This window comes from Artemia franciscana, chromosome 17, assembly GCF_032884065.1.
Source record: "Artemia franciscana chromosome 17, ASM3288406v1, whole genome shotgun sequence".
NCBI classification, from domain to species: domain Eukaryota; kingdom Metazoa; phylum Arthropoda; class Branchiopoda; order Anostraca; family Artemiidae; genus Artemia; species Artemia franciscana.
Window position 1 is genome coordinate 8,589,947 of NC_088879.1, and position 26,978 is coordinate 8,616,924.

At 36.0% G+C, this 26,978-nt stretch overlaps 3 protein-coding genes across 3 annotated transcripts in view; 2 read left to right on the plus strand and 1 right to left on the minus strand.

Moving 5' to 3' along the window:
* Positions 1-1,692, plus strand: part of LOC136037785 (cyclin-dependent kinase 7-like) — a 51,818-nt gene extending 50,126 nt beyond the window's left edge. The window contains exon 10 of the mRNA XM_065720619.1: positions 1,593-1,692. Within this exon, the coding sequence (XP_065576691.1) occupies positions 1,593-1,621 (29 nt within the window). The 3' untranslated portion in view covers positions 1,622-1,692. The remainder of the gene's footprint in view (positions 1-1,592) is intronic.
* LOC136037786 (NADH-quinone oxidoreductase subunit B 2-like) lies at positions 1,536-24,116 on the minus strand. Its single transcript, XM_065720620.1, has 4 exons — positions 23,899-24,116; positions 15,442-15,554; positions 12,170-12,361; positions 1,536-1,936 (listed from the first exon to the last, which is right to left on the minus strand). The coding sequence occupies exons 1-4, from the start codon at positions 24,017-24,019 to the stop codon at positions 1,715-1,717; spliced, it is 648 nt and encodes a 215-aa protein (XP_065576692.1). The 5' UTR covers positions 24,020-24,116; the 3' UTR covers positions 1,536-1,714.
* Positions 24,117-26,445: 2,329 nt separating this feature from the next.
* Positions 26,446-26,978, plus strand: part of LOC136037789 (uncharacterized) — a 54,071-nt gene continuing 53,538 nt past the window's right edge. Inside the window, exon 1 of the mRNA XM_065720621.1 lies at positions 26,446-26,612. Coding sequence (XP_065576693.1) covers positions 26,488-26,612 — 125 coding nt within the window. The 5' untranslated portion in view covers positions 26,446-26,487. The remainder of the gene's footprint in view (positions 26,613-26,978) is intronic.

A 26,978-nucleotide genomic window follows, 5' to 3' on the forward strand; every position in this document is an offset into this window, starting at 1 on the left:
CCACCTACTTGCATCCTTAATTCTGTAAATATTTCTTATCTTGCCTATGCAGATGATATTCTTTCGATCAGTTGGGCTCTCTTTGTCTGTTTCAACAGTAGCATCTAAACTTCATGCGATTGGACTTTCTCTTAATCTTTCAAAGTGTGAATATCTTTCATTTAATAGTAATATCACTAATCCTCTAATCTGTGGATCTTTTTCTATCCCATCGGTTTCTTCATTTTAGTGGCTGGGAATTAACGTTAGTAAAACACTAAAATCCTTACGGACTCTCGCTGTTGCTGATTGCAAGAAGAAAATCCAATTAAGTTACTCTAAAATTGTTGCTAACCGAGGTAGATACAATAGAAAGTCTCTTGCTAAATTATAGTCGGTTTTTACAGATCATTCGGTTGTGTTTCTTTCTGGTATTTACCCAATTTTTCATAAAAAAGATATCAGTTCAATTCGTTCTTATTATTTCCGGTTTTCCCGCTTTCTATTGTATCTGCCTCCATGGTATAGGAATAGGACCCTCATATCTGTTTATAGTTTCCCGGATATTGGGTCGAAGCTCACGGAGCTTGCTGGCAAAATATCCCAGTCTACTTATAAGTATCTGCCCACCCACAGAGGCCTTACTCGTTGGCTGTAATTTTTTTTTTTTTTTTTTTTTGTTTTGTGTGCTGTTTGTTTTGTTTCTTATATTGATACTCCGCTTTGATTTTTTGTAGCGGGTCAAAAATAAATTATTATTATTATTATTATAGTAACTAAACTATGGAACTCCAAAGGACCGCTAAAAATCTTCAACAGTACTTTTCTCTGTATGATTTTTTTTTCAGCAGTTGGACGATTTTGCACATTGCTTAAAGAGCATATTTTTAGGCCATAAGATATAAATTTTTCATCTTGATCCAGTGTCATCTCTTCGAAAAATTTTATTTGGGTTCAAAAAAAGCACTTGCGAATTTTCAGTATGTTCAAATTCCTTTAGCACGCATTGGATTTTACACTACTCCCAATTTAACCTACTAATTATTTAATATAAATCACCAGAGAATAATTAACCGTCTGTGTAAAATGTTTTTTTTTCTACCTAGTCCACTCTCCCAAAAAATAGAGCTAAAACTATTTTGTTAACTGACTTATGAAGCACTTGAAAGTAGCGTTCAAGATCTTTTACCGCACTTTTCTCTTGAGTGACTTTTTTTTAGCTATAGGACAATTTCGCACTAAGGTCTCGAACTGAACGTGAACAATCATTTAAAACGTATGTTTTGGCCGTAAGATATAAATTTGTCATCTTTATCCAGTTTATCTCTCCGAAAATTTTTTCTGGGATTTAAAAATATTATTTGCAAATTTTTTAGAGTATTCGAATTTCTTTTTCATGCGTTTGGTTTTGACACTATAATATTTTGCCTTCTGGAGAATCAAGGCAATAATGTCGAGTTGTTCAAATAATTAGTACCGTCTGTGCAAAATGTTTTTTTATAATTTCTCATCTACGTAGTCAACCTTCCCTAATAGAACAGAAGGCTAGGCGAGAATAAACGTCAGGATAGGATTTATTCGTTAAATGATTACAATTTTCTTTTCCTTTTCAGGTAATATTGCAAAGCGACTACAATTCTGAGTGAAAATGCAACTATAACTGTGATTCATTCCTTTTTTATAAACATTTCTCATTAAAATTATTGTTTACAATCACAATTAACAAAAATCAGAATTATCGACGATACCACATCTGAATGGTTTTCATGCGTTTAATCTTCTTTTGAAGTTGAAGAATACCATAGAGCAATGCTTCTGCGGTGGGGGGACAACCTGGGACGTAGATATCTACCGGGATCAATCTGTCACAACCACGCACAACAGAGTATGAATAATGGTAATAGCCACCACCATTGGCACAAGAGCCCATTGAAATAACCCAACGCGGCTCTGGCATCTGAAAGAGAAATTTTGTGTTATATTTACTATATTTTTTTAATATACTATATTATATTTTATTATTTTTAACAATTTGTCATATTTTATCATGATAATATTATACTTCATTTTATTATATTTTATCATATTTTAGGTTAACTAATGATATTCATATCATATAATAGTATAAATCACATATGAAGCAAATACTACATTTGGTTATAATTTATTTTATTATGGTCGTATTATTTTTTATTATATTTTACCATGCTATAAAAAAAGGAATGCGGCATTGGAATTTCGAGGCGCTACCAGCGGTGCTGATCTCCGTTTTATGGCCCTTCAGCCAGGAAGTGCAATGGGGGGTGGGGGCCAACCATCCTGTGCTTTCACGCACCCTTCCTGTTTTCCATCTGCGGGTACCCATTTAGAGCTGGGTCGACTCTGGCTGAGCTTGTAGAGTCACGCCACTGTTCCCGTTCCAAACCGAATAACCAGCAGCATCAAGCCTGGACCATCAACATCAAACCTGATGATGGTCCTTTTATGCTGTAATAAAATTTATGCTATATACTAAATAAATTTATATATTTATACTATATTAAAATATAAAGTCTATGCTTTATAATATAAATTATGTTATCTTTTAGTATAATTTCATTATATAAGATTATATTTAATATTTCACTGCATTGTAAATATTATATTTTTAATTGTACTTTTGTGAATACAAACGTCTTCTAAGCCCCTCTGTGTTGGCTCTATGGGGTTCTAAACAGAGAGTTAGCCAAGCCTATATTTCGCTCAAAAGATTCCTTTTCCCTCTGTGGAGGGATAATATGTGTTAAAAAGTAAAGTAACTAGTTGTAAAACTTTTGTTACCTCTGAAGTTGCTGTTTCCCTCTCTAAATTGTAATCTAGTTTATATAGGAGAGGGAGGGGCGTCAATTTTGAGTCCCTTCACCCTATAAAAAAAACATTAATCTGAACTTATTTTTTTAACAAAAGCCACAGCTTTAAAACTAAAACCATGAAGTGTCAAATTTGGATAACTACACTCTCAGAGTTTGAGTATGGTGTCTAGAATTTTAGAGCAAATAGTAGGATTATAAATAGTATTAAATAATAGATGAAGATGATAGTAAATATTAAACAATATAAAATAGTAAATAACAAAATAAAAAGTAACACGAAATAGTAAAGAATAAGTACGATCATAAATAAAGAATAGTAAATAGCAGAAATCTAAAATTAAATACTAGGAGTCGAACATGTTAAAAGTACCGAAAACCATTTGTACCAAAAGTGGAAAACAAAAATGGTGAGTTGGGTCGGATTCGGCAATTCAAACTAACAGTCACTGTGCTCTCAGGTTTTACTGAATATTAAATAAAAAATTTTTTTTTTTTTTTTCACGTGAAAGTAAGGAGCAAAATTAAAACTTAAAACGAACAGAAATTATCACGTATATGATGGGGATGGCCCCCTCCTCAACCCCTCCCTCTTCACGCTAAAGTTTTTCGGCACTTGTGTGGAGAATGCTTCCCACATAAATGTAATAATTTCTGTTCGTTTTAAGTTTTAATTCTGCTCTTTACTTTCACTTGAAAAGACTTGTTTTTTTTTAATTTTCATTTCTGATCTTTTTTTTAAATAACACCAGGATATCTGGCTCTACCTCCACGGAGAAATCCCTCTCACCACACAAATATCCTCTGGATAATTCTATCCTGGCGAAAATTTACCCCGGGCAATTACCCTTAACATCTCCAAGAGAAAGCAAGACATATAGTGAAATTTCATATTAAGATTGTGGCAAATCCCACAGTGTAAAATTGTCCCCGTGCAATATCCCCCCAGCAGGGAATTCGTCCTCCCCACCCCAAAAATGTATGCATACTTTCCAATAACAAATACTATACGTAAACAATGGGCAACTTTTATCACTTAAAGACCTTTCCTCAGGGGCTGTGGGGGTCATGACATCTCCAAAGACATAACTATTGGGCCTTACAACTATGCTTAACAAAAAAGGTATCTCAAAATTTTGATCAGATGATTTTTGGAAAAAATTGAGGTGGGAGGGGGCCTAGTTGAACTCCGATTTTTTGGTCACTTAAGAAGGGCACTAGAAATTTTTGTCTCCGTTAGAAAAGAAATCTCTCTCCTGACGTTCTAAGCCAAGTAGGTCGATACAATCACCCCTAGAAAACAAGAAATAAATAAACACACATCCGTGATCTCTTTTCTGGCAAAAATTACGAAATTCCACATTTTTATAGATAGGAGCTACAAACCTCTACAGCAGGGTTCTTTGATACGCTGAATCTGATGGCATGCCTTTCATTAAAATTATATGACTTTTAGGGGTATTTCCGCCTTTTTTCAAAAATCAGACAAATAAATTTGAAACATATAAATTTGGAATCAGCATCATAAGCCATTTTTTTTGCTATATCTGTTGGTATCAAAATTCCGTTTTTTAGTTTCGGTTACTATTGAGCTGGGCCGCTCCTTCCTTACAGTTGAATCATCGAATTATTCCTGAATCACAGCACATAACGGTTACATAAGTTTTTTTTTTTTTTCGTGGAATCCACTTACTGTGTAAGAGGATCTCAGAATTTGATAAAAAAAAAGAAATGATACAATTGATAAAAAAAACAAATATAAAGAGACTTACATAAAAATATAGAATATAAAATCATCTTTTTTTTATGAAATACATTAAATATTTAATATAAAGTATAAAGAAAATAATAAAATATAATTATATATATATATATATATATATATATATATATATATATATATATATATATATATATATATATATTATCTGTAAAAATATAATAAAATATAACAGTATAATAAAATAATATTATAAAATATAAAAAACTTATCAAAATAAAATAATAAAAAATAAAAAAATAGATAAAAAAGAGTGATTGTTTGACGAAACTCTTCGTTTGTCCCATTTTCAGTGAATATTCGGTTACTTCAAAACGATATCTTGAATCCTTTCAATCGAACTTACATGTCTACTAGCCTACTACATGTTTTGTGCCAAAAAGGTGAATATTTTGTCTATTTGGGTATATTTGGGTATATGCATTTGCCCATATGCATAAGAAAAAATTCATAGACTAGCTGAAAAATTAAAGTCATCTTTAAGCAAAATTTTTTGGTTTTGAGAAAAGTTGTTCGTAAATGTTAATAGCCAGATCTGAATAGCTAGCAAAGCTATTTGAACTTCATGATCTTTATTTAACCTGCCAGCAATAGATAGGACAATCACGCTTAGTGGATTATATTCGGGAGGGGCTGTTGTCAACTCCCCAACAACAAACTGGCCAGCAGCAGAAAAACAGCCAGGTATGAGGAGGAGGTTGCATGCCTAAATGAAAATGCCTATTAGGGCCGGTGAAACTATTGATCCGCCTCTTCATTTAATGTTTTCTTGCAAAATGGAACTAGCCAGGTCAAAATAAACTGTCAATATTCAAATTTATTATTGTTGATATCGTGTTATTATGTGTCACTGAGAACAGTCTGAATAGCAATTTTTTCCTTTTTTTCAAATACACCTTATTACAATACCATTTGATAGGATTCGGATTAAAATCCAATACCATTTTGATTTTAACGCTTTCCATTTAGAGTACCTAATTGGTTGTTTAAGTTTGTTGTTGTTTAAGAATTTTTGGAAGAAGCAAATGAAAACTTTGGGTTGCGCGCACAAGGCTCCGAGGAGGCAATTTGACAAAATTCCTCTTTTTAATGTTTTCCTTTCTGTTTCTTTGGGGGGAATATAGAATAGGGGGGGGGGGAAACATAAGGAATAGAATATAAATATAAAAAAATGTCTTATATTAAATGCAAAGAAAGTAACAAATATAAATTTTATTATATAATATAATAAAATATGAAAGTATAACAAAATGTTATCATAAAATATAAAAAAGAATCAAAATAAAACTGTAATAGAAAAAACAAGAGCCAAGAGCTCATATGGCACTTCTGACGAGGTCGGAACCTAAAATTAGACTCGGTACAAGAGTTATCGATTTCATCGTCCTAGCACGTCAAGAAGCACCGAACTCGCCAAAGCACTAGCAATCCCTCCGATTCCCCCAAACAGATCGGACCCGGTCTGCTTATGTCAATCACATATTTATAACTTGTACTTATTCTCGAACTCGCCAAAGTACTAGAAATCCCCTCAACTACCCCAAAGAGATAAAATCCGGTCCGGTTGTGTCAATCACGTATCAAGAACTTGTGCTTATTCTTCCCATCAAGTTTCACCCCGATCTCTCCACTCTAAGAGTTATCCAAGATTTTTGATTTTCAAGATTTCCATTCCCCCCCTCCAACCCCCATGTCCCGAATTAAAATGGAGCATCTGAGACATGAGAAATTTCTGTATATCTAGTTTCATTAAGATCTGATCACCAAATCGTAAGATAAACATACCCCCATTTCAAAGATTTCTCCTCCTTCCAGCCCCCCCTCCAGATGGTTGAATTGAGAAAACGACTATTATCAAGTAAATTTGTGCAGCTTCCTGATACGCCTATTATTTTTCATCGTCCTAGCACGTCCAGAGGCTGTAAACTCGCCAAAGCACTGGAAATCTCCTCCCTCTCCCAAACAGGGCGGATCCGGTCCGGTTATGTCAATTACGTATCTATAAATTGTACTTATTCTCGAGCTCTCCAAATTACTAGAAATCACCTCAAATCCCCCAAAGTGAGCGAATCCGGTCCGGTTATGCCAATCACGTATCAATAACTTGTGTTTATTTTTCCCATCTAAGTTTCATCCCGATCTCTCCACTCTAAGAGTTTTCCAAGATTTTCGATTCCCAAGATTTCCGTTTCCCTCTCCAACCTTTATACCCAAATTGAAAATGGAGCATCTGAGACTTGAGATGTTTCTATATATCAAGCTTCATTAAGATCCGATCAACCATTCGCATGATAAACATATCTCCATTTTAATGATTTCCCCTCCCTCAGCCCCTCCCCAGATGGTTGAATCAGGGAAACGACTGTTAACAAGTCAATTTGTGCAGGTCCCTGATACACCTACCATTTTTCATCGTCCTAGCACGTCCAGAAGCACCGAACTCGCCAAAACACTGAAAATCTCCCTCCTCCCCCAAAGAAGGCGGATCCGGTTATGTCAATTACGTATATTTGCTTATTCTTCCCACCAATTTTCATCTCGATCGCTCCACTCTAAGCGTTTTTCAAGATTTCCAGTTTCCTCCTCCAACTTCCCCCAATGTCACCGGATCCTCCCCCCAACTCCCCAAAAGAGAGCAAACCTGGTGTAGTTATGTCAATCAAATATTTAGGAATTCTGCTTATTCTTCTCACCAAGTAATATCTCGATCTCTCCACTGTAAGTGTTTTCCAAGATTTCCGGTTTCCTCCTCCAACTCCCCCTAGTATCACCAGATCCGGTCAGGATTTAACATAAGAGCTCTAAGACACGAGGTCCTTCTAAATATCAAGTTTCATTAAGATCCAATCACCCGTTCATAAGTTAAAAATACCTTTTTTTACCATTTTTTTGAATTACCGAATTATGTCCCCCCCCCCAAATCCCTAAAAGACAGCGGATCCAATTCGGTTATATCAATCACGTATCTAGGACACGCTTATTCTTCCCACTAAGTTTCATCCTGATCTTTCCACTGTAAGCGATTTCCAAGATTTCCGCTTTCCCCCAGCTCCCCCCAATGACACTGGATCCGGTCAGGACTTAAAATAAGAGGTCTGAGCTACGAGTTTCTTCTAAATATCAAATTTCATTAAGATCCAATCGCTCGTTTGTAAGTTAAATATACCTCATTTTTTCTGTTTTTCCGAATTTACCCCCCCCCACCTCTCCAAGTAGAGCAGATTCGTTCCAGTTATGTCAATCACGTATCTGGAACTTGCGCTTATTTTTCTCACCAAGTTTCATACCGATGTCTCACCTCTAAGCGTTTTCCAAGATTTCAGGTTTCTCCCCTCCAACTCCCCCCCCCCCAATGTCACCGGATCCAGTCGGGATTTAGAATAAGAGCTCTGACACACACGATATCTTTCAAAATATCGAATTTCATTAAGATCCGATCACCCGTTCGTAAGATAAAAATACCTCATTTTTCTAATTTTTCCGATTAACCGTCCCCACTCCCCCCCCCCAGATGGTCGAATCGGGGAAAGGACGATTTCTAATTTGATCTGGTCTGGTCCCTGATACGCCTGCAAAATTTCACCGTCCTAGCTTGTCTGGAAGTGCCCAAACTAGCAAAACCGGGACCGACAGACAGACAGACCTACAGAAATTGCGATCGCTATATGTCACTTGGTAAATACCAAGTGCCATAAAAACAGATAGAGAATAGAGGCCACTGAAGTGATTTCTTATAAGTTTTTTTTTATTGCAAAAAAACACGAAAAAGAAGTTTTTCAAAGAAAAGTAAAGACCATATTAAACTTAAAATCAGCAGATACAAATACCTGTTAAAATTCAAGCTCAAACTGACCAAAAAATAACTATTAAAGAGCAAATGAAGCCCAAAACGAGTTGAAATTAAATAAACAATCAGAGCAAAAAAAACAACAAAAAAACAAGTACTAATATAAATGAATAATTTATATCTGCTCACCTCAAGCTTAATATGGCCTTTACTTTTCTTTGAAAACTTCTTTGTCGTAAAGTTTTTAAAAATTCCTTATTTCAGAATCAAATTTATGTTCGACATCAAACTTTCATCTAAGTATTAAAAATAGGAAGAATAACAAATTAAAGTAAGCATCAAAGTAAACAAGGTATCAAAGTAACAATAAGCAACATGCGTAAATTACAGACCTTGCACGAAGTTGTCACGCCCCTTGCATTGAAGTTGCCATGCCCATTGCATCGAAGTTGCTATAGCCCCTTGCATCGAAGTTGCCACACAAATCAGTAAATCGAAGCATTGAAGTAAACAAAGTATCAAAGTAACAATAAGCAAGTTCCGTAGCTCAGAGCCATTTCCCCAGGGCTGGGGAGAGATCACACTCACAAGCAGTATATACAGCTAACCTCCCATTTGCAGCGCAAATGGGAGGATATTCGGAGGTCGGGTTTGATGCTAGGGGGTGGATGGAGATGCCTGTGCAGAACCTTCCACCGGAGGCCCTGTTTTCACTAAAGTGCATAGCTAGCAACGAATTTTAATAAGGGCACTAGAGTTCCACTTTTTCAACGAATGAGCCCCCTTCGAAGCTTATACGATCATCCCTTCCGTAAATACCTTATATGCCCACGCGGCATAATTATTTACAGACTTTCCCCCTGGGTTCTGGGAGGATGTGTTATCACTAGAGTTTCTTTCATGTGATTTCTGGTCTATTTCAAACAAAATGGCTATATAAAAAATTCGATCAGACGCATTTGAGGAAAAGAGGGTTGGGGGGGGGTTGAGTTCCCCCCTGAGAAAATTTGCTTTATTTTGGAAAATAGGGAGAAACACCCCCTAAAGAAGCTGAACAAAAATCACACCATCGCATTCAGCGCATCAGAGAACCCTACTGTAGAATTTTCAAGCTCCTCTCTACAAAATGTGGAATTTCATATTTTTTGCCTATTGACCAATCACGGATGCGTGTTTATTTGTTTGCTAGTTTTTTTGTTTGTTTTTTTTTTCCAAGGGTGATCGCATCGACCCAGTGGTCCTAGAATGTTGCGAGAGGGCTCATTCTAACGGGAATTAAAAGTTCTAATGCCGTTTTTAAGGGACCAAAAATATTGGAGGCCACTTAGACCCCCTCCCACACTCATTTTTCCCAAATTCAATGGGTCAAAATTCTGAGACAGCTATTTTTTCAGCATAGTCGAGAAACCTAATAACTATGTCTTTGGGGACGACTTACTCCCTCACAGTCCCCGGGGGAGGGACTGCAAGTTACAAACTTTGACCAGTGTTCACATGTAGTAATGGTTATTGGGAAGTGTACAGACGTTTTCAGGGGAATTTTATCTTGGATAGGGAGGGGACTGGGGGGAGGGGGTTACATAGGAGGATAATTCCATGGAGGAATTTGTCATGGGAGGAGAAAATTTCCATGAAGGGGGCGCAGGATTTTCTAATATTACTTAAAACAAAAAACAATGAAAAGATAATATCTTCTCCTAAATACCCGCTCTTTACGCTAAAGTACTTTTAGTAATTTAAACCATTTCTTCTGCGGCCTTTGTAATTGAGGGGTCATTCTTAAAGAATTGGGACAACATTTAAGCTTTAGTGCAAAGAGCAGGATATTAAAGAGGGGGCAAACCCCCTCATATACGTAATAAAAATATACGAATATAGAAGTTCGTTACGAAAGTTAATTCGAAAGTAACGTATATTTTTTTATTAATAAAACCGTTCATAAGAAATTAAAAGTTCTAGTTGCCTTTTTAAGTAACCAAAAGATTAAAGGGCAACTAAGCCTCCCCCCACTCTGTTTTTCTCAGAATCGTCCTATCAAAACTAAGAAAAGGTAAATTAGCCACAAAAAAAAAATAATGCAAATTTCGTTCTAAATATTCATGTGCAGAAAGCCAAAATCAAAACATGCATTAATTCAAAAACGTTCAGAAATTAAATAAAAAAACAAGTTTATTTAACTGAAAGTAAGGAGCGACATTAAAATATGCTCCTTACTTTCAGTTAAAAAGACCTTTTTTTATTTATAATCTTAAAGAGTCTATTTAGTTTCTGAGTAAAACGACGGTTTTATTTTGAAAAAGCCTAAAAAAAGGTCTCAAGCGGTAGGTTCATCTAATTTATAGCTCGATACTGAAAAAATCCTCTCCCATCTCTGCATATGTAGCATGCTTCCCCTTTCTCGTTTTAGAAAAAATTTTCAATCTAAATTTCATATATTTTCAGAACTTTGAAAATTAATTTGAATGGCAAAAGAAATAAAAAATTAAAATCACGGTCCAGCTGTCCAAAATAACCCTCTTTGCATCGATGCTCAGAATAACATTGAACATAAGCGTGTTCAAATGAAGTTCTTTGCCACGAGTCACAAGAGAATTTTTTATGAAATGGTTTAGTCTTGTAAACATTATGCTTCTGCTAGCATAGGAAGAAACGTCACTAATCCAATGATCTATGTCTAGTTTTTGATGGGTAGTAAATAATTAGAAAAAACTTTGGAAAGTAGTGAAAAAATTATGTCAAGTTAAGGAAGTGATAGTTACAAGGGATGGATTGTCTCTAGTGATAAATCACTAGGGATGGCAACCCTGAATGATAGCAGATTTTTGAGGAATGGATTTTTTTTTCGAGAAGACAGATTTTTCGGGAACACCCCAAAAATTCGGGATTAGTAGAAGCACTAGTATTTTCAGACAAAATCTGCCAACAAATTTTACAAGGCCATGAAAACTGCCGATTAGCATCAACACTTTGCTACCCCACTTTTTGTACGGCAGAGCACAACTAGTGTTTTGGCAGCTTTTCGTTGAGCAAAAATTATTTTTATATGTAAAATTGGTATTTTCAGACGAAATCTGCCAACAAATCTGAAAACTGTCAAGTAGCATTGCTACTACGCTACCCTATTTTTTGCACGGCGGGCAGTACGAAATTTATAGTTCTATACTGCTTTCTAGGGCTTTAATGAGAGAAAGGTCGAGATGATTAGGAAACGTTCTACAGGAAAAAGGACAGATTATGACAGATCATCTTTTCAGCCAACTATCTAGGACGAGACGAAAAGCAGGTCGTCACGGAGTGTGATAGGAGGAAGTCGTAAGGAAAGAATGAGGAAAAATTCAAATCTTCTTGGGAGGGTGTAAAGAAGGAGGCTTTGAATAGATCGGGATTGAAGGGAATCGTCCATTCTGTTCTATTCAGATATTACAGATCTGTCAGTTTGACCAACTGATTGCAAATATTGTCTTTTGATTATTTCAATACTTTCCTCAATACGCCCTGGAAATTTCAATCTAATACCCTTAATGATTCCTGAGATATTGCAGATGCGCCGATTTTACAAACTTGATGCACATAGTCTCTTTTGATTTGATTTAAATTCTCCTTAACGTGGCTTAAAAGTTTTACCCTAATAGTCTTAAAATCTTTGAAGACTCAGGACGAAAAATGCTCAGGCGGCTTGGTTCTGCAGTGAGTTGTCAGTAGTCTTAGCAGTAGTAATTAAGGCCAACACTAAATCAAGCAATAATTCTCAAAGAAGAATAATGAAGAGCATACCTGATCATAGACTTTCCTCAATGCTGGTGCCATCTTATTAGTTACAGTTCCTGCTACAATAATTACATCAGCTTGGCGTGGAGAAGCTCGGAAGACAACACCATATCGATCCATGTCATATCGAGGAGCAGCAATGTGCATCATCTCAACAGCGCAGCAAGCCAAACCAAAAGTCAGTGGCCATAATGAGCCCTAAGAAAATTATATTAGCCATCTTGGATTAAGTTCATAGAGTAAAGATCAGATTCCGCATTCAATCAGGCTGTATGAATATGAATAGAAATAAATTAACGTAAATTACAACGCACATTGAGTCACCTAAACTAAGTAATTCCTCTTAATCACGCGTTATGGCTCTCACTTCACTCTTCAACACAACTACATCCTTCATCAAAACAATTCAATATCTATTAAGTTCCCCCTTCCTCCCCAAAAGCACAGCCACCTTAACCTTACAAAATAATAATAAAATCAGAAACAACAATGATAATAATTCGATAATTAAATAATTTCTGAAAAAATCCAAACTATAAATTAACTCTATTTAATGAAAACCCCAACTGACTGCTTACTTATCACATCCAAACAGCAACACTAAACGTACGTTTACTTATGTTAGCTATTTTCCCAAATTCTTTTGAGTTTAATGCTTTTTTCTCCTTAAGAAAAATGTATATATTTTTTTTTTGTCTTTTTCGACCATTATCATATGGATTAGGTGTATGACTAAATTCTTTGAGTAATGTTTATTATTGTGGTTATTATTGACGTTAATTGATGTTATTATTAGCGTTTAGATATAATGTTTACATTGGAATTTTTTACGGGTAATCAGATATTTACCTGGGGGAGGCAGTGGGTCTATTTTTTCTTGTAGTTTCTGATTATCCTAGGGGCTCCAGTGCACAAAAATGTAAGGGGAAGGAGGCAACATTTAATTGCATTATCAACTGTATGTTCAGTCTTGGTGCAGAACATAAATATTTCCTACTATACCATTAAAATTCAATTCAATTTATTCAAATAAAAAAAAATAACACCAATAATAATAAAGATCCTGGAAGTGAACTTGTTGAGGACCATAGCAACAAAAAATTGAAAATGAAGAAGATTGAAAAAAATAAAAGAAAGAGAAAACAAAGGTAATTGAAGCAAGTTGAATAAAAATTTAGAGAATTATAATATTAGAATTTTAGTAAATTGTTATACAGCATACAAAAACTTATGGATAGATTGACACTGTAGAGTATTATATTCAATTCAAGTATAGATTTATAAATGGGGGATTGCTGGACAGAACTACAGACACACTTGGGGACAATGAAGGAACGGTAGGATGAATAGAGACAGAAGCATTCAGAAATATTACATAGAAAATAAGATAATAATTGGGGAGGAAGATTTTTATGGTAAGCGGAGTATGCAAGAGATAGATTTAATTTTTTTGATGATTTGTTCAAAAAGGGATAATACCAAAATCAGAGTACAAGTCCTGGGTGGGATATAGTCGGGGCAGCCGGAAAAACTGATTTGACAGCACGGTTTAAAAAGTTGAGTAGAATTAAACGCGTCTTGATATTTCTTAAACAAAACATATTGACACAAACAAGATGGCTATTTTGTTGTCACTACTTTGTATTGCATGCAACATCTTCAAGAGTGTTGCATATTAAAAGTGTTTTGTTTTTTTTATAACAGCACTCTAAGAGCTTGGATACTGGAATAATTATGAATTTTTTATTATATATATATATAATTAATATATATATATATATATATATATATATATATATATATATATATATATTATATATATATATATATATATATATAATTTATTGTAATGACTTATTATTTATTGTAATAGTGGCGACAAAATCATCAACTTATTATTATTCATAAAAATATGAGTTGTGTAGGTTCTACTTAAAGTTAGATAAATAAACATCGATTGCTTAGAAGGTTATTACTACCATAAGTATTTATCTCAAATTTACTTCAACATCTCCTTTGATGGGTATCATAACGAGAGAAGAGGAGGGGGGACAATTATCATTGAACTTTTCTTATCCAACATTTCACTTACTGCAGATTTTTCAACCCATCTGCAAGAAGGTAAGTACACAGCTATTGTTTCATATTTATGGACTGCAACACAACAGTTTTATAAATATATCTGAAATATTCTAAATATGACACAAAATATTATATTTGTATACTCACCTGCACAAAAGGGGTGGGGGGGGAGGTAGAGACCCATACAAAAAAGATTTGTTAGGAGTTCCCCTTGAGAACCGCCAATATGAAAACCTTTTAAATTTAATTTAAATGTCGATATTTCAGGTTATGGTGGTAACCATAGCAATGTGATCACTAAGAAATCAAGTGCCATTACTCTTTGGTTATTATAATGTTTACTTCACAGGGGCAATCTTCATGCATTATTACCCAAATGTGTGCTTACCACTGTCCTCCAAGTAATACTAGAGCACAATTTAAGAGTTTCTTAATTAAAAGTAATTATATATTTATAAAACATCAATATATGTAAAATTGGATGTATGTCTATGTATGTATGTGTGTCCTGTGTGAATTACTACACTGTTCACCCAATTGCCAAGAAAGTTCAAAAATTCGTTGAATTTACTTTTGAAAAGGTTTTAGGTATAGAATTTCTTCCCTTTCCAAGGCCCTTTGAATACTTTTTCGTTGACTAGAATAAGAGAACCATGAACAGAAGTACATCAAAGTTGCTTCTGTTGACATTATTCATATTTTCTAGATATTGAAAATACCAAACAAGACCCAGTGGAAAAGTTAATTATCCTAATTTTCAAATGCTCTTAAATTTAAAAATATGTTATTTTACATATATATCCAACATATAGGGTGGAAGTTTTTTTCTGGGGGGGGGAGGTAGTTTTCAGAAAGGGAGATTTCCAGGAGGAAAATTATCCATGGACAGGATTGTTCAAGTACTTTTGAATGTAAAATTACAATCATTATGAATGCACAGGGGAGAATTTCCCATATGGGGTATTTACCTTGAATTTCTTTCCTTTTGACATGCAACAGTGCATGATTCATATGCTAATCTGGCATAAAACAAAAGAAAGATGGATGGTTCCCAATATTATATCCACCCACATTTGATAATTTAACTTGTTCTGACATTACCCTTGAATTTGCCACTTTTAGTTAAAACTAGCCTATACTTAATCTACACAAGCTTTTCTAAATGAAACAAGGTACTGTCAGGGCATCAAGCTTACCTTTCTGCCCCAGTTTAAAAGGTCATCAAGTCTTGCCACTGCATATTCTGCCAAATTACTGGTACCTTGGAAGGGTGAATAAGCCTTCCTGTTCTTTAAAGCTGGCAACTCGGCTAAAAAAGAAAACAAAAAAACATTTCAATGTGACAAAAAATGTTTCTTTATTTATTTGTAGGCTATGTGATTAGTCTAAGAGCAGCTCATACAGAATAGCGCCTGCTTTGTATGCTGTTGCCATCTTCCTATAGCCGTTTTATGTACTGCTTTGATTTTTTCCAATGAGGTTTGGGCCTTCAGCACTTACACAATGTAATTTGAAGTAGATACTTTTGCCTTTTCCAGAAACAGGTTGATATAGGCTACAGTCTATTTTTATTTTTACAAAATTTAAAGTTTCTATCTTGAATAGTTTAGCTTTTTATTCATTAAATGGTCTTAAGCTTTCAGTGGCAATGGTTTATCCAGGATATTTGTTTGGAGGGGGGATTCCAAAATGCAAAAAAAATTTGCATGTGCGTTTTTTTTCAAGTTGGAAAACAATTTCAGGGGAGGGTTCACCCCCCCCCCCCCGTGGATATGGGCTTGCCCAGTGGCCTATAAAATCTGGAGGGGGAAGGACAAATATATCATTTTTCAATGAAAATACCAAAAATGCACTTCCCAATTCAAATACCCTACAAATGATATCAATGCTTTGCTGTGTATACCATTTTTGAGGAGTTTCAGGCTCTTTTTAGAAATTCCTGTAAAGTTGTTTTCAAAATAACATTTTACTATTAAGACTAATCAAAATAAGTTACTATTTCTGAATCAGCTATAAATGACAATTTTTACTCACTAGACAGTTTTGTCTTTTTTCCAGAAAAACATTTTTAGACTTTTGGTTACTATGGACTGTTTTGAGCCCTTTTAGCACCTTTAAGGGCTCAAAATGTAATTTCCCCTGAGCGATTACTGAATTTGGAAAAAGCACAAAAAAGGTTTCAAATGATATGTTCACTTTCATCTGAGCTAAATTATGGGAAAATTTATCATTATTCCTTTTACAAATTCATTGTAAATTCCTGGAAAAAAAATACAAAGCAACTGCATGTTCATGAGAAGTCCAAAAGAGCAAGAGATACACTGAGAAATTTAACCAGGAAACTTTACCAGAACCACAAAGCTATACTAGCTAGAGGATGCAAGAAAAATCCAAAAAAAATTATAACCACATGTGTCCTGCTTCAAGAGCTGAAATAACAAATGTCAAAGAAATTGCAGATGAATTGAAGTGCCAGTTTCTGTCTGTTTCTGACCCACACAAATCCACCACCCAATGGAGCCTATTGAGATTCATAGTTCAAATATCTTTAGACAACTTAAATAGCTAGATGTCAACAAATCAGCTGAGCCAGATAGGTTACATCCATATATTCTAAGAAAAAAATGCTGAAAACATTGCCAAGCCACTCTCCCAATTATTTAGAGTCTCCCTATGTACCAACAAAGTTTCAACAGATTTAGTTCTCCCCTTAGTTCAGAAAGGGAAATAAAGCTAGGGCAGAACACTACCATTCCATAAGTATAACTTTTGCTGTTCTAAAATCCTGGATAGAGTGGTAAATGATTTGGCCATGAAGCATCTCAAACTTAATGGGATACTGTTGCCCAGCCAACATGGGTTTCAACCAGGAAAGTCAGTAGAAACAAATTTGCTGGAAACTTATGATGTTATTACAGACCTGCTTGATCAGGGTCTACCAGTGGATGTCTTGCTGCTTGACAAAATTCCACATCTACCTTGAACATAAAACTCATTTCATGTAAAATTAATGCAGACCTTGTGGGCTGGATATCAGCTTTTCTTGCTGATAGAACACAGAGAGAGAGAGAGAAGGGCTTTAAGAAGAATCAATCCTCTGAGAGATGTGGAGTCACCAGTGGTGTCCCACCAGGTAGTGTCTTAGGACCTACCCTATTCAATATCTATGTAAATGACATTTTTCAATTAGCCAGAAATCATCTCAATATCTATACTGGCAAATCAACGTTGCTTGATTCAGTCAATCATGAGTCACTACAAGCAGATTTCAACCATATTCAAAACTGGGCAACAACATGGCACATGAGCTTCAATACTGACAAATGTAGTGTTATTCATTTTGGCAAGCCCAACCCAGATTTCAAGTATACTATGGTCAATCCAGAAGTAAACAGCATTAAACAGCTGCCAAGTGTGGATGATGTAAGGGATCTTGGAATTGTTGTTGACAGCCAGTGTAAACAGCCATCAAGTCATGGCAAAAACAATCTTATCGCATTCGGGGTCCCAATCAACCCTTCTCTGTCAGTTGAAGCGCAAAACACAGCCGATAAAGCCTTCATCGAGGAATTCCTACAGAAAGAATACGGCATGCTTGTTACTGTCACAAATGTAAGGAGGCTGAATAAGCGACCTTCTTCAGCGTCTGCTCAAGATCCGCCCAAAACCACGGTACCAACTGTCTTCACGGTTAACAACCCTTCGTTGCCCAGGAAAATCGTGAACACGTCTTACGAAAGAAGAAATAACAAAGACGCTGTACAGTTCCGCCACGACAAAGTTAAAGCTGACAGGGACAGTAGAAAATTACTATTGGCAGAACTGCGTGATCGTGTCTCCAACGGTGAACTCGATCTGGTTATCAGGGGCAACAAAATCGTCCAAAAAAACCCGGAAGCAATGGTGGTGTGATTCCAATTTTCACCCCACCATTAGTGTATAGTGTAATTAGTTCTGCTTTTCCTGGTAAAAATAAAAATGTTGATGTAACCCTTAGTGACACTATTAGTGACAATTTGTCAGACTCGTTTGTAACTGCGGAGGCTTCCCAGGAAGAAGAAGAAGACTTGAGCTTTGTTTCTGTTGAGGAAGAAAGTGACTCTGGTGAAAATAACAACAGACAAACCATACTGGACAAAAGCCAACCAGAACCAGCAACCGTAAGTTCTGACTTTAGTGTATGTGTTACTAATGTTGACCAGTTGCCCAACAAAATTGATGAACTAAAAACCCTAATTGACTCAAAAAAGTTCGATGTGATCTTACTGACTGAAGTCTGCCCTAAAAACAGTAGTAACAAACTTCACGATTCCCATGTGAAAATCCCGGGTTACCAAGTTCTCTCAAATCTCTCGTCCCAGGGTTGCAAAAGAGGAACACTAGCCCTCGCTAAAGCAGGATACAATACAAAGATAATTGATGTTCCTCTCTTTTGCCCCTTTGTTGAGGCAGTTTGCTTTGATCTATGTGTGCCAGGGAGCCATGTGTCAGAGACAGTCAGAATCGGATGCATCTACAGAAGTCCCTCAGCCCCATCCCAATTTGTAACCGAACAAGCAATAGCAGAAATAATATGCACACTAAATTCGAACCTCAAAGGACATCTGCTTATTACCGGCGATTTCAATCTTCCATCTATAAACTGGATAAACGGTTTTGGATATGGTGCCACTCCAACCGAACAAGACAAGCAACAGCCTTTCCTAAATTGCCTCAGTGAATTGTCCCTACACCAGATAGTTGACCAACCAACTAGATACAGATTGTTTCAGCGCCCAACAATACTTGACCTGGTTATCTTGAATGACAAAAGCTTAGTTCAAAGTATTGATTACTCACCACCCCTTGGTAAAAGTGATCACCTAACTATAGAGCTCATGCTGAAAGTGAAGGTACTTAAGAACAAGCTAGTCAAAAAAGTGTTTGTCGACTACATTGCTATTCGAAATGAATTATCCACTACAGACTGGCCGAATGTACTAAGTGGCACAGTTGACGAACAATGGACCAAATTCAAGGGTGTTTTACTGAAAGCTCAGGATGCCCACACAAAGACCAGTTTCAAACCAAAACCTAGATCCCTCCCCTACATGACAAAAGACATCAAAAGAGAAATAAACAGGAAAAAGAGGTCATGGAAAAAGTTCAGGCAGTCAGGAGACCTGCAGCAACACACAAAATTCACCAAGGCACGAAACAAGCTGAGAAACCTCACCAGAAAACTCTACGAAAATCTGGAGTCCAATCTTGCCAAAGAAAGTAAGACAAATCCTAAAAAATTCTGGAATTATGTCTCTAGCAAGAACCACTCCCGTCGAACTATCTCCAGACTGGTGAAACCCTGTAGCACTACCGTAACCAACATAACTGATGTAGCAAACGAACTAAATAGGCACTTTGCTTCAGTTTTCACCTGTGAACCGGAAGGCCCCCTGCCAAACTGCCCGGGCTATGAAGCCCCCACAACGATGGAGCAAGTCAACATCGACCCCTCCAACATCCTCAAACGGCTTCAAAATCTTGACACAAATAAATCGGCTGGACCAGATCACTTACACCCAAGACTGCTGAAGGAACTGGCAACCATCATCGCAGGACCACTGTCTGACCTATTCCAAAAGTCTATTAATGCCAAATCTGTCCCATCTGATTGGAAAACTGCTTTTGTGACCCCAATATTCAAAAAAGGCAGCAGACTTAAAGCAGAAAACTACAGACCTATAAGTCTCACATCAGTAGTCGCAAAAATCCTTGAAAGAGTGGTCAATGATACAATACTGGAACATCTGAAAGTCAACAATATCCTATCCCCTAATCAGCATGGGTTTCAACCAGGAAAGTCAGTTGAAACAAATTTACTGGAAACATATGACATCATTACAGATTTGCTTGACAAAGGATTGCCAGTGGACCTAGTTTTACTAGACTTTGCTAAGGCCTTTGATAAAGTCCCACACAAAAGGCTAAGAGAAAAGCTTACTGCTGCCCAGTTACACCCCAACCTGGTTAATTGGCTTATGGACTTCCTGTCAGGACGAACCCAGAGAGTCAGGCTATTTGGTGCTGGAGGTGAAAAGGTCTTTTCCGAGCCCTGTGATGTCATCAGTGGAGTACCGCAGGGAACTGTTCTTGGTCCTACACTGTTCAACATCTACATCAATGATATATTCAGCGAGGTGGAAAACAAATTGTCTCTCTATGCTGACGACTCAAAGCTATTTGGAGCAGTGAATGTAAAATCCCTGCAAACAGACGTCCAGAAAATCCAGCTGTGGGCAGACAAATGGCTCTTATCGTTCAATATAAGCAAGTGCAGCACGCTACACTTTGGATCCTCAAACCCATGCGCCCAATACCATATGCATGAACATGCCTCCAACTCCGATCCACCCATCAAGACCAGCACAGAGGAACGCGACCTTGGGGTCATCGTTGACAGCCTTCTCAAGTTCCATGCCAACACCATCAAGAGCGTGTCCCAGGCCAACACAAACTTAGGTCTGATCAAAAGAACAGTTACCAGCAGATCCCCACTAGTTTTCCTGAAACTTTACAAGGCACTAGTCAGACCCGTTTTGGATTTTGGCATGTGCGCTGCCTTCCCAACATACAAAGGAGATGTCAGGCTAATTGAGGGAGTCCAGAGGAGAGCAACCAAGGCCATCACAAACCTTGGAGACAAACCTTATCAAGATTGTTTACGGGCTCTCAACCTCCCTACCCTCGTGTACAGGCGCAACCGTAGCGATATGATGATGACCCGCAAATTGCTGAACTCATCATATGCCAAGATCCTGCCCATCCACCCAGGCCCCCCACAGTGCACCAGAGGACACTCAAAGAAGCTGTTCAAGCAGTCAGTCAGAACCAGGGCCAGAAAAAGTTTCTTCACCAACAGAGTCGTCAACCCCTGGAATGAACTGTGTGAAGCAACTGTCTCAGCCCCCACCCCCGAAGCATTCAAGAAGGCACTGGATAAAGAGTGGGCCACGAAAGACTGGAAGTATGAGTGGGACATTCCGTCCTGCTCATACCTGCTATGAGACATCACCGACTCAACTCAGGAGCATTCAACAGATCTACAGATCTTAATTTGCTCCGAAGTGCAAATTAATTAAGGTAATTGTAGAAAAAGCCAAGACAGATATTCCAATTGAGTAAGAAGCAAACTTGGCATTAATTCCCCCCTTATTAGGATTGTATAAAAAGGAGGTTAGTTCATTTGTTAATAGATATGTCTCATCTATTATCCATCCATGCATCATTGCTAGGGCACTAGAACCAAGGTAGATAGTCATACAGCTATTATAGTGATAGAATCTAGTTTTCCAAGTGTTTGATTCTACAGTTCTAATAAACCTATAGTTATCCAAGAGTCTCAAGCTAAGGTCAAACCGACCATACCACTACAGGACTAAAAGACTTACAATGTTTTACCTTGATAAAAGAAATTTTTAAAGGTTGTCTAAGGTCAGTAGCCTCTAGGAGAAGGAGTGGTGGTAGGTACTTCAAAATACCTTTCTAGGATATTCTTTAGGCTGTAGATCCACCCCTGAAATTTTATTTTTCCTAATTTAACTACTTTCCATGATAGAAAAAAGTAGCTTGTCTAGAATTTTACTGGTGTAAGCGTAACCTAGCTAAACATGGTGAAATTCTAGTTTAGCTACTTTTTGCAATCTTGGAAAAATGAAACTTTTAGGGATGAGTTTACAGACTAAAGTATGTCCTGGGAAGGTATTTTGAAGTACCTACTTCTACTACTTATCTCTCTAAAGGGCAGTAACATTTGTTGACCTTTACAAATCTTAGTGTTATAAAAGTGAAACCTTGCAAAATAGATCTTCTGCTTAAATAAAATATAAAAAAACCCATGTTCAGCTTCACAGCTTTACTCAATCTCAAATTAAGTGGTTTCAAAGATCTGCCAATACATTTCATAAATTTAGAAAAAAACAAACTTCAAATTCTACTCAAATACCAAGAATTACATTTTCAGAACAACAACCAGAGAAAAACAAAGTGACAATTCAAAATTAAGGTAAAATTTTGTTTGGTTAAAATTTCAATAGCTATAGACCAGCCAAGTAGGCAAATTTCTAAGACTGAGATCAGAAGAGGGTTAACATAGGAGCTTAGCAGCCCATTCCCATTGTATGTTTATGGCCTGGAATAATCATTGTGAGTTTCATTTTCCTACCCTAACCCCTTTTCCAAGAAAGCAAAAAGCTAAACAAGAATTGTACCATAAACATAAGGAAACATGTAAACCAAACAATTCTTACTTTATAATATGCAGAATAACCAGGGTTAACATTTTGCATGAACCTTTATTTTCACTTCTTTCCTTGTTTTTCCAGTTTTTCTTAAACATTTCTAAATATTTGTGTCTATTCTCTAAGTCTTAAAAATTGTGGATAAACAAACATCTAACATAACCAAGTACAACCTAATATATCACTATTTGTCTATTGACACATGAAGTGAGAATTACCTAGGCCCAAAATTAAATAATAGTGATGGCTATTTAATTACACAGAGCAATTGAAAAGAGAAAAAATTTCTATGTATTTTTCAAAAATTTGTGAAAAAATATTGTAGGTAAAATTCTTGTTAATTGACTTCTTGCTATCTCAAAAAGGGTTTTGGTTAGGAAAATGAAACTTTCAGGGATGAATCTACAGACTAAAGTATGTCCCAAGAAGGTATTTTGAAGCAACTATCTCTACTCCTTCTCCCTCAAAGGGCCCTAACCTTTGATGACCTTTAAAAATATCTGTGTTATAAAAGTGAAACCTTGCAAAATAGATCTTCTGCTTAATTAAAGTGCAACAAAAATGTTTTCAGCTTCATAACTTTGCTCAATTCCATTTTATAAGGTTTTAAAGATATGCAAATACATTTCCTAAATTTTGAAAAAAAAAACAACAAAAAACAGTGTTATGGCTCAAAATTCTACTCAAATAACAGGAATTGCATTTTTACGAACTAAAGGCAGAGAAAAAGCAACTGGTAACTGAAAATTAAGGTAAAATGTTGTTTTGTCAAAATTTCAATAGGTACAGATCTGTCATGTAGGCAAATTTCAGGGCCCTCTAGAGGGAGAAGGAGCACAGGTGGGTACTTTAAAACACCTTCCTGGGACATACTTTAGCCTGTAGACCAATCCCTGAAATTTCTATTTTCCAAACCTAAACCCTTTCTAAGATAGCAAGAAGTCAATTAACTATAATTTTACCATATTGTACAACAACAAAAGAAGTGAAGATAAATGTCTTGCCCATGCAAAATGTGTTAAATCTGATTATTCTGCATTTTTATAAAGCAAGATTGTTTTCTTAGCTTGTGTTCCTTGTATTTTGCTTGAATTGCTTCCTTGTGTTCAGATAGGCTCCTAGGCTTATACTTTTTAAATTAAATTTTTCCACTGGTCACTTTTTTGTTTTTTTTTCAGAAACAGTCCTTGTTTTTAAACTTTTGATAACTAAGAACTATTTTACATTCTGGGGCCCCATTATGCACTCTAAAGTAATTTCCCCTACAAACAATTACTGAACTATGAGATAGAATAAGAAAAGTCTAAAAGTGACGAATTCACTTTCATCCTGGCTAAACTATGCTGAAGGCTGTAAATTTACCAGTAGGCTACTTACTTTCACCTTGAGTTGTTGTTGGTGTAGGCTCAGCTGCAATTTTTGAGGCTAGCGTTCTAATTATAGCTGTTTTTCCATTTACACCCGATGAAATTTGTCTCAAGATAGGGGAGGCAATCATTTTACTTGTTTTACAAATAATTTTCGGGTTTACATAATATGAATTTACTTCTTCTAAAAAGATACTATTTTAATCATTTTATGAACTCCTGCGTTTTCAGCCGCAAAATTCCAACACGGGTTGAAACCCAGCTTTGCACCATCAAACAGTTCGTGGTAACGAACTGTAGTAAGGAGCGACCCGGCTCAATAGTAACCAAAACTCTAAAAAATGGAATTTTGATACCACTAGCTACATCATAAGAATTGCATTTTAATGCTGGTTTTAAATATATAAGTTTCATCAAGTTTCGTCTTACCCCTCAAAATTTACAATCCTGAAAGAATATGCCTTATTTTGAAAATGGGGGAAACTCCCTCTAAAAGTTATAGAATCTTAACGAAAATCACACCATCAAATTCAGCGTATCAGAGAACCCTATTGTAAAAGTTTCGAGCTCCTATCTACAAAAATGTGGAATTTTGCATTTTTTGCCAGAAGGCAGATCACGGATGCGTGTTTATTTGTTTTTTTGTTTTTTTTTTCCCAGGGGTGATCGTATCGACCCAGTTGTCCTAGAATGTTGCAAGAGGGCTCATTCTAACGGAAATGAAAAGTTCTAGTGCCCTTTTTAAGTGACCAAAAAAATTGGAGGGCACCTAGGCCCCCTCCCACGCTAATTATTTTCCCAAAGTCAACGGATCAAAATTCTGAGATAGCCATTTTATTCAGCGTAGTTGAAAACCCTTATAACTATGTCTTTGGGGACGACTTACTCCCCCACAGCCCCCGTGGGAGGGGCAACAAGTTACAAACTTTGACCTGTGCTTACATATAGTAATGGTTATTGGAAAGTATACAGGCGTTTTCAGGAGGTTTTTTTGGTTGGGGGAGGGGTTGAGAAGAGGGGGATATGCTGGGGGAACTTTCCATCGAGAATTTGTCATGGGAGAAGAAAATTTCTATGAAGGGAGAGCAGGATTTACTAGCATTATTTAAAAAAACAATTAAAAAATAAATGTGAAAAAGCTTTTTAAGCTGGAAGTAAGGAACAGCAATAAAACTTAAAACAAACAGAAATTATTACCCATATGAGGGGCTCATCTCCTTCTAATACCTCGCTCTTTACGCTAAAGTATTTTTAGTAATTTCAACTATTTATTCTACGGCTTTTGTGATTCAGGGGTCATTCTTAATAAATTGGGATAAAATTTAAGATTTAGTGTAAAGAGCGAGGTACTGACGAAGGGGCGAATCCTTTCATATATGTAATAAAAACATGAGAATACAAAAGTTCTTTACGTAAGCTAATTTATAAGTTACGTAAATCTTTTACCAATAAAAAGATTCGTAAAAAATTAAAAGTTCTATTTGCCTTTTTAATTAACCAAAAAATTGGAGGGTAACTAGGCTTCGTCCCCCGCTCTTTTTTTCTCAAAATCATTCGATCAAAATTATGAGAAAGCCATTTAGCCAAAAAAAAATAATATGCAAATTTTGTTTTGATTATTCCTCTGCGGAGAGCCAAAATCAAAACATGCATTGATTCAAAAACGTTCAGAAATTAAATTAAAAAAAAACAAGTTTTTTTAACTGAAAGTAAGGAGCGACATTAAAACTTAAAACGCACAGAAATTATTTCGTTTATGAAAGAGGCTGCTTCCTCATCAACGCCCCGCTCTTTACGCTAAAGTTTTTTACTGTTTTAAAAAGAAGAATTGAGAGAAAGAGTCAAACTTTAGCGTAAAGAACGGGGCGCTGATGAGGAAGCAGCCTCTTTCATATACGAAATAATTTCTGTGCGTTTTAAGTTTTAATGTCGCTCCTTACTTTCAGTTAAAAAAACTTCTTTTTTTTATTTAATCGTTTTCAGAAGCCTGGGTTCAACACAAGTTTGCTATCACACTGCTTTCAGCCTTTGTGTTTTCTGTCTTGTTCAAATTCGGGTTTCTTAAATCTGGAACCTGCTTTAGTACCAAGTTCAAACACGGGGTTCACAGTAATTGTCGCTAGAATTTTAAAAACGAACTACAAACCCGAGGTTACAGTTAATGAATTTTGTTCTTTAGGATTTGTTGTTCAATTATTCGTGGCCTTTATTATTGTACTGAGAACTATCCATAAATTCAATCTTTCACAATATGACCAATTTATGCATCTCTTTAAGATATGGTTGAAATGCCGTAACAGAAACACCTTACAAAATTTGAACTATGTGGAAAATAGTAAAAATCGATGAAAATCTTGAACATAACTAACAAACAAATATCTTTGTACTACTTTTGAATTCTTGTCTTCAATCCTACCATAAGGCTTTTTCAACATAGCGGGTTCCTTTGTGGTAGAACCCGCATTTTAAAAAACGCTTTTTGCACCATACAAATCCAACTCGTGTTGAGTCCCGCGGTGTCTGAAAACGCCGCTAATTGCATCTAAAATCGCTTATCCTTCAAAACACGATAACGTGCTTTTGCTGCCGAAAGGTAGAGATGAACGTCCACTTTAAAGTAAGAGTTGGAGGTGGATATCGATTTTCCCTGAAAGTCAAACCTTCCGATACTCTGGAATCTTTATACACAAATCTGAATGTACATCTAAGAAAAAATCAAATTCAGTAAGTTTTACCCTAGGGTAGGCCTAGCCCAACTTAAGTTATTTTGAGATGTGTTGATTAGTCTTAAAGCCTGTTTTTGATAAGTTCTGTTTTAACACAGAAATTTGGTATCAAAAGGAGAGGAATTAATCCATAAGTTGGTGTTAAAGAACAACACTTGCTTCTTAATATGCACCAAAACAGATTTTCTAGGCACAAATCATTTTCATTCCCTGTTTTTTTATTAATGAATAGATTTGCAAGAGGTAGACTCATACGTCTTAACAAAATAAAATTGGTAGATTTATAGTAAACCATATAACTGGCTTTTGTATAAAGTGAATATACCACTCAATGCCTTTTTTGTGCTCTTTATAAATATAATAA

Bases quoted from the DNA above. Each gene is read 5' to 3' on its own strand.
- LOC136037786 (XM_065720620.1), bottom strand. From the start codon at position 24,019: ATGATTGCCTCCCCTATCTTGAGACAAATTTCATCGGGTGTAAATGGA. The intron at 12,362-15,441 runs GTAAGCTTGATG...TAATTTTCTTAG, and splicing joins TTTTAAACTGGGGCAGAAAG to GGCTCATTATGGCCACTGAC. The intron at 1,937-12,169 runs GTATGCTCTTCA...TTTCTCTTTCAG, and splicing joins TGAGGAAAGTCTATGATCAG to ATGCCAGAGCCGCGTTGGGT.